Here is an 8,377-nt window from a genome sequence, read left to right on the forward strand (position 1 = left end):
AAGTATGCCGAAGCGTGACGGGAGGGGCACAATTCAGAAAAGGTGCTCAGCTCGTCGAAAAAAATGCGATTTAAGCAATACAATTAAAAATGCGCCTAAAACCTAAACCAAACGCTGCAGATGTTCATTTCTCCATTCGCAGTGGTCAACTCGGCACTCTAAAGCCCCCTGAGAACTTTTTACTATGCCAACCTAACCACAGTGACGGGAGAGGCACAATTCAGAAAACGTGCTCAGCTCGTCGAGAAAATGCGATTTAAGCAATAAAATTAAAAATGCTTATAAAACCTAAACCAAACGTTGCAGGTGGTCATGTCTTCATGTGCCGAGATCAACTCGGCACTCTGAAGCCCCCAAGAGCACTTTTTACTATGCCAACCTAACCAGAGTGACGGGAGGGGCACAATTCGGAAAATGTGCTCAGCTCAGCCCAAGTGAACTGCTAGATTCATCATATTCTGCGTCAAAAGAGGTTTCTGAATCGGATAAAATGATGCTAATATTGCCTCTAGAAACGGAGCTGTTGCTATCATCTGCCATGTTGTTTGGGTTTGTTGACATCCAGACTTGTGACGTCACAGTAATGGCGCCGCCGGTGTGGCTTCGTGCGGGACCCGATCGATAAACTGGCATTTCATTTTAGCTTTTTTCTTAGTAATCGGTGTCCATTTTTAATTTCCAATGCGGCAAATGTGTTCACTTTATACATTCTATCAAATTCCGTTCTAATTGAAAAAAAAAGGGATGTCTCTAGGCCTTTAAATGACAAAATAACCAAATATAAGCCACTCCAGCAGATGTGAAAAACTTTAAAAACAAAAATTTTGCCTTTCATTCATATCTGAAGAGTCCGATAACATTGAACACACTGTATGAAATAATTTAATTTACAAGAGTTTAAAATTATTTTTGCCTCATGAACATTTTAAACAGGAATTATAAGTAATGCAAAGTTGTCTGTTAATATTAAAACTTAAAACAAGTGAATTTTGCTCTTGTCATTTACAATATTTTTCAGAAAGTAATAGTTTGTGTCACGTCTACAGGTTCATAACTTCAACAGTATTAACATGGCCACTTCGTAATATTTAATATTAAGTAATTTATACTTTTGATTTACTTTTGACTCACAGCCCCACGTGATGAATCGCTGTTGTGATGCCAGTTCAGCTTGGAGCTGCTTCACTTTATCAGCGCGGTCACTCCCTGTTAGCTTGTCGTATGTGTTAGCATGTTTAGTCTGATGGTGTCTCTTTAGGTTGAAATCCTTAAACAAGGCAACAGTCTCTTTACGAATTAGACAAACACAATTGCCTTGATTTTCAGTGAAGAAGTATTGTAATTCCCATTTCTCTTGAAAGCGACGGCCCTCAATGCCAACTTTCCTCGTTTTCTTTGCAGGGCTGGTGCTGCCACCTTTTGGTAATAGGAGGATTTACAGTTTCAAGTTTCATGATTTTTTTTTTTTTTTTCATTCAGTTTGACAGTGCAGGCGGGCCATGAATAATACATTATAAGACCGAAGCTGTGGACTGCATGTAATATGACCGGGTGCCGGATTTGGCCCGCGGGCCGGACTTTATGAGAAATGTGAACACCAATACATAAACTACCTTAAAATGATTGTAATATAATAATTATATGATCTAATCTCACATTAGATTATATACTAAAGGAAAAAAAAGGCATGACAGTTTGACTTTCTGAAAAGGTTTTATTTCATTTAGATGTGGTTTAAAAATGGTAACGTGGTAATAAAGCATTGTACATTTATGAGCAAACGGGTGGGAAAGTAAGTACAAAAAAACCCCGTTTATTGATAGAAATAGGTATGGGAAGTAATATAATACCCAAATACAAAATAATTCGTTAATAATTTTTTTTTTTAAAAAATAACCTGCAAATGTTTTTCTACAAAAGCCATTCTGCAAAAAAAGAAAACTAGATTAAATGTCTGCAGGACAATATATCATCCTATTATGTAAATCATGAAATAAAGCCAGAGGGAAAACAAATGCGACAAGTCTTCTTATGAGAACATGTTGACAATTGTATGCAAATTTTACAAGTAAAAAACAAAAATAACATTCACATACAGACATGCGCACACCGAAGTACAGTATTAATATCAAATTACTTCTTGGATTTACTTAAAAAAAATTAGCTTTGTAAAGAAACAACAATAGACACTGTATAAGCTTATCAACAGCTTCCATAATTACGTTGTCAAACGAAATAGACATCAATGGTGATCGTGTAAATTTGACATCACCGTGGTGTTCATCAATACCACATAATCACTCAAATTTCTCATTCATGAAGCAGAAATGCTCATTTGAGGAATTTCCATCCCAAACCTCTGATCAAAGCCATCACATTTGAGGTCCCAGAGGTTCATAGCGGCACTGTTGCAACATTCCAGCCAGAGGGGGCGCTGTAAGAGCGAAGCAGCCAAAAGCAGCCTCCCCTCCTTCCGTTGAAACGGCTTCCCCAAGTAGAAGACGACCAGGTGACTCAGAGAGAGGAAAGGAAGTCTTTCAAGCTGCCCTTCTTGTTGTCTGGCTTCTCCTCCCGCGTCAGGATTTTGCTTAGACGCCGGACCACCCAGTTCTTGCCCTTGAAGGGGGTCTTGGTGGCTGAAGGGGTGGATGAGGTGGAGCCGGGCGTGCCAGAGGATGTAGACGACCTGGCCAACGGGGAGGATGAGGAGTGAAGACCACCACGCAGTCACGCTCGCGCTTCGCCTGGACTGAGCTTACCTGGGGGTGCGGAAGGGGGCCTTGTCCTTGCCGGGAATGGATTTGTTGGTCGACGGAGTGGTCTTGCGCTTGCCACTGTTGCCGGGAGTGAGAAAGGTGGACAAAAACTCGCGGTTCATTCCTTTGTGTTTGGTTGTCTTGCTGCATGCGTGGCAGGTGGCCATCTAGAAATACAACACAGAAAACATAAATAAATCAATTCCAGGACTAGAACGTGCACCAATTTCACAAAGTAACAGAGCGTGGGTGGACATGTTCATAAACAATAAGACCGATCACATTATGTCAGGGTGAAAGCGACAGTAAGCAAATGCCTTTGACGTTTGTTGTGACTCATTTCAGACCCCTGGGATATAACAAAACCAATTGGGGTGGCTCTGATGATGAAGCTCTGCCCCTCAAAACATCTGAACTGCTGAGTTATGCTCCACAATGGAGCACGGGAAGTGATTCAATTAACAGCTGAGCTTCTTTCCCAGCTTTTTTGAGAGCAGGATGCACTTGGAATTTAGCCAATGAGAGAACGAGGGGCCGTTGGCACGCGGTGGCGTCTATATGGGGCGACGGGTGCTATAACGCTCAAGGGTGGACGACAACTTTTTCCGCGTGAGCTCTACGAACCTCCAATTAAAAACTGCAAACGGTACAATCTGTTCAATTCAAGTAAACGAGACGATTCGGCAGGCACTCCACATCAGGATCTCATTTCCAGCAGATTCCTATTTTACGACCACCCGCCGGAGGTTAGTGCAAAGATTGTTTAGGAGAAAATCGCATCAACACTTCTAACAAGACCAACCCGCAGGCTCAAACTTTGCCTTTTCTTTTTGCATGCTCAGCTGGCACTGGACAAAAAGTTTGAACATGAATCGCCTCTGCCTTCAAAAGCTGACTAGGTGGGCAAAAACTCACCGACACGAAGGTAGCCATTTTGCAACAAGTGACGACGGTGGGCTGCTCCGTAGTAGTCCTTACTATGCCGGAGCGTGCATGTCCTGCTTTATAGCCGGCTGGCCAACTGGCCCACCCATCTATCCAAGGGGGTGGGGCTCTGTGTGGGTGTTGACTGTAAGTATGACTGGCCAGCGCGCTGTCACAGGCCGGCAATTTATTGGTGGCATTCCCAGCACCGAGCAGAACACCGCTCACTGCAGAATATCATCCAGTGACGTTTAAAAGGTACATAATGTTCTTGCGAAGCACACGGATGCATCAAAAGTTGAGAGACTGTCTAGAGAGGGATTTGGACCTCACGCTGACCTGCGTTTAAAAATGAGAACGAGACCGGCAGTGCCACTGAAATGCCCGTGCGTGTGTGTTCGATTTATTTCACCTTGGCAGGATGACACTGCCCGAGAGTGAGGGATGGAAGCGCAGACGAGGGCCTTCCCTCAGTGGTGTTTTTCTTTCAAAGTGTGACCCCCGTTCTGAGTCATCCAAGCCGATGTCGATACGAGCCACAAAAGCAGACGGGCTCTTGGATCAATACGACTGCGCCTTCAGCCATCAACAGGTTTCAAGATAAATGCAGTCAACACTCAAGTGAAGTGACTGACTTCAAATTACAATTGGGCGTGCCATAGATAGACAGTGCCAACGCTTAATCTGCCAAGTTCCTCGGCTGACTTTTTTTAACAGCGCACGGAATGACGACATTTACTTATGCACGCCCGATTTTTTTTGGGTCCATTTCCTCCACAGTGACTAACCTGCCTGGCTCTGCTTGACAGGAAGTGATTGTAGGCACAAATATGCATGTGGGGATGGTTGAGATTCTTCTTTAGCAGCAGCCGGAGGCCTCTTCCCTCATTCCCAAACCCCCTCCGGGCGCTCTCGTAAACTTGAAGAGAGCGACAAATCACATGCTGGCAGAATGAGTCAATTGAAGGAAATGAGAAAATGGCAGTACTTGTTGCAGGAGGTTGACCCAGCTTCACAAAGGAAATGGCCCTTCCAGGACGCATTTTTTAACCACTTAAGAGTACTCAGTTTTTGGTTTTTTTAAACCCCACTGCCCGACAAGAAAAATACCGTATTTGCCGGTGTATTAGTCAACCTTTTTCGATCCAAAATCGACCGAAAAAAATCGACCTCGACTTATACACCGAGTCATAAAATGTAACTTTGTATTCTTCGGTTGAGTCGTTGGCACTTAGAAAATATTTGCCAAACTTGGCCGGACTTCCAGGGGAAGAGGCCAAATTTTCACTTGTGGTGGCCGACACGGGGAACCAGCCTAGGCGGACACTTTACGGCGGTTGACTACGGTAAATATTTCCGTCTCCATTTATGGTGGCGGCCTCCAATTGGACTAATAAACTATTAGCAGATAATCTGACCGGCAACGTCACAGGGGAAGGAGGAATGACGTCACGGGCCCGGACTGGCATGTGACCCGACGGGCCCCTCAGACCCACGAGAGGGACATTTACCTCTCACACTGCTCTGTACCGGTCTGGAGTTGCTTGAATGTTTTGGTCGTGCTCGCAGATGTTGTGAGCGTGCTCCTACAGTTTTGGAGGACTGACTCTGTGCGGCTGGCTAAAAATATACCCCGACTATGAGCTTATGAGGAAGTCATGTGACCAAAACACTCGCATCTGTGTAGATGAATGACATAGTTGTGGTGTCAAAACGCCGGCGGGCATTCGATAGGCTCACCAGCACTGAGGATGACGTCCAGAAGTGATGCAGGAGGCGCTTCTGGAGCAGGCTGAGGGCCTTGCCCTCGGCTCTGCGCCGTAGGAGCCTCTGCACCCTGGCGGAGGGCCGGCGTTTGGGTTTCAGGCGCAGCCGCTGGTTGTCAGGCCGCAGCAACTGGAAGCAGTACTGGCATACCAATGTCTTATCCAACGCCACCGCAGAGGAGCCTGGCTTCTTTTTATCTGCAAACGAGACCATTGCAAAGTGTAGCAAGTGAGAGGAGCCAAACAGGCATTGCACAATATGGTGTTCGCTATTAGCAGTAAGCGGCATGGCGCTCTCAGAGGCGACAGTCATGATATCGCTTGGGCAAGGCAGTTGCACACCCGCCAGACAGCTGGTGGTTTGCGTGAGCTTGAGCTACACTGACAAGGTGTCGTTTGCCAGCGCAGACGCTTCTTGACGATAAAACGCACATTGACACAAGTGAGGGGAAAATGCTCACGAGGGAGCTATTGACTTACCCAGGCACGCAAAATACTTCTCACTGTAGAGGAAATGGACAAAAAAAAAGTTAAGACACATGACTGCGAGATAACCCACTTTGCAAATGAATATGTAGTTTGCAGATAGGATGGACAAACGGATTCACATGAAGGAGAGATTGCTCCAAGTATTTTGCCACATTATGAGAGTTAACACAAACTAAGATTGCAAAGTATCGTGAGATAGACTGTAAATCAGCACTTGTAAGATCAAAGGCCTGTTACCAGTTTCAGTGGCTGCACTAGGATACAAGTGTCTAAAAATGAGTGGAAGCCAACTTGGACTCTGTCAAACAATACATGGCAACCCACCAAAATATATTGCCAGTTTCAAGTCCTCACTATGAGGCTCCACTTTTGGAACGTCACCAATGACATATTTGTGCTCTGCCACCACTAAGTCTGCCTAAAATTAGCTGTGGCCCTGAATCAATAAAGGGATTCATTTTTTTTGGTTTTTATTTTTAAGTCGACCTGCACATGCATTTGGGAGGCCTGGATCTTGTTTGGGATCAGATTTAATCTGGCGACAACGGGGGTGTTTGTTGATGTAGTCCAGCCCGAAGGTGAGACATCACACCGAAGATACCAGGACAACTCGGCAGTTGATCCACTCAAAATTTAAGAAACTCTTCTGGATTAAACTTTATTTAGAGTTCACGCCTGAAATGTGTGAATGAAAAGTTTCAATGACATTGGAACAATACAAATTTGAAGACAAAATTTGCATTATTTGTAACTACTGTGTTTTAAAGTGAGTCATCAAAGTTCAAATGACCAAAATGTAGTGAAAATGACCAACTTCCTGTGTGTTTTAACACACGGCTTCCTTGGTGGAGGTAACGTCTATGAAAGGACTGCTGATTCCAGGCCAGGATCTTGAAGAATTTAGTTTTCCCACAGTCTCTCCGGTGGGAGTCTACTGCTCATAAACGAGCTCTTCCTTATTTACATACTTGACACGCATCTCCTTTTAAGAGCACGTTTAGTTGTGACGATAAACGGGAGAGAGGCTATCGGCAGAGTGCTGGAACGTCGTCCCAAACACGTACCGCCCCGCTTTTCCGGGATTGCAAACATTAACGCATATTTCCCAACAGCAATTGTTGTTTTTTTCATGCGTGACCCTGATTGTCCACAAACATTGAACAGTCCCTAATGGCAATCATTCTAGCACCAAAAAAAGGACATGCTTCTTCAGATCAATCATAGTCATGATATCATACAAAATACGTATAATGCTTTTTACGGCCAAACATTAAATTTAAAGTACTACAAATATGGAAGACTTTAACGATGAATTTTAAAGAATTCGTGACAAACAATGTTGCTATACAAAAAATGTCCACTAAAGAGGGCAAAAAAACAAGCACAGTGGAAAACATTTATCTAGACTTGCCTGTTAGGCCTTTTAAATATTTTATGATGCGTTTCCACCATCAAAACCAAATGTAATGCCAATGGGGGTTGTGAAGTGTTAAATAATGCAAAATAATTGATTTCTTACAGGAAAAACCGTGATTCCTCCGGACAGCTTTCTTGAAACAACAGGGACGCGTTAAGCCGAAACATGTCCGACAAGTCTTTGGATTTGAAACTCATTTTACCCACACGTAGAATCCTTTGATGACTTTCCGTGTTATTGTTGTTGTTGTTTTTTTTATCAATAGAACCTTATAAAGCAAACGAATGAGCCAAGTATACCATTATTCATGCGTAGTGAGATCAGCAAATGTCGATCACGCTAATTCGAATCATTTTCAGTCGCGAGTCGATGACGTAAGAGAACGCGGTGAGTTATGGGAAACTGAGTCTGGAGCCGTTTGAAAGCCTTATAGTGAAAAATCAAACAAAAAACAACAATCTCGAATTCACTCACAATCCACCACTATATTCGCAACAAAACAACAACAACAACAACAAATAGCTGCGTTGAACTGATCCTGTGAGAGCAGTAATTCAACTCCAGGTGTCGCTCTAAGGCTTCAAACACGCAGAGGTCTCCCGGTGATACACTGCGGGGAGAAAAATGTGTCATCGGCTATTTTGAAGCAGCACTTGGGAGGAGGAGAAAGATGAAGCCCGCCGATGTGTGAGCACGAAGTCAAGTAAGTCGAACGCAAATGCTCCACTCGTGAGCCTAGCCGACTGCGACGAGAAACAGTTCCAAAACCAGAATAGCACTGTTTGGAAAAGTTACTTTGGTCTGGCGCTGTGACAATTCCTCTTGACCGGTTCCAGAACATCTGCGGACAAAAGGTACGTTTTAAAAAATACCACATATCATATTTGCATGGTTGGTGTTGATCATCAGCAATTAACCACTTTATTAGGTACACAATAGAAAAGAGCTCCATCACAAATTCCAATATTGTGATTGACACTGCTCGACAGGTGTTCATTTTATGAAGCAAATTATTATTATTATTT

At 43.7% G+C, this 8,377-nt stretch overlaps 1 protein-coding gene across 1 annotated transcript; it reads right to left on the reverse strand.

The window, feature by feature from the left end:
• Positions 1-1,694: 1,694 nt before the first annotated feature.
• rmp24 (ribonuclease MRP subunit p24) lies at positions 1,695-7,722 on the reverse strand. The gene is made up of 5 exons (XM_088366049.1): positions 7,455-7,722; positions 5,927-5,949; positions 5,421-5,644; positions 2,760-2,923; positions 1,695-2,686 (listed from the first exon to the last, which is right to left on the reverse strand). The coding sequence occupies exons 1-5, from the start codon at positions 7,547-7,549 to the stop codon at positions 2,515-2,517; spliced, it is 678 nt and encodes a 225-aa protein (XP_088222175.1). The 5' UTR covers positions 7,550-7,722; the 3' UTR covers positions 1,695-2,514.
• Positions 7,723-8,377: the final 655 nt, after the last annotated feature.

This window comes from Syngnathus floridae, chromosome 21 (genome assembly GCF_059516105.1).
Source record: "Syngnathus floridae isolate MCC-2025c chromosome 21, RoL_Sflo_1.0, whole genome shotgun sequence".
Taxonomy (NCBI): Eukaryota; Metazoa; Chordata; class Actinopteri; order Syngnathiformes; family Syngnathidae; genus Syngnathus; species Syngnathus floridae.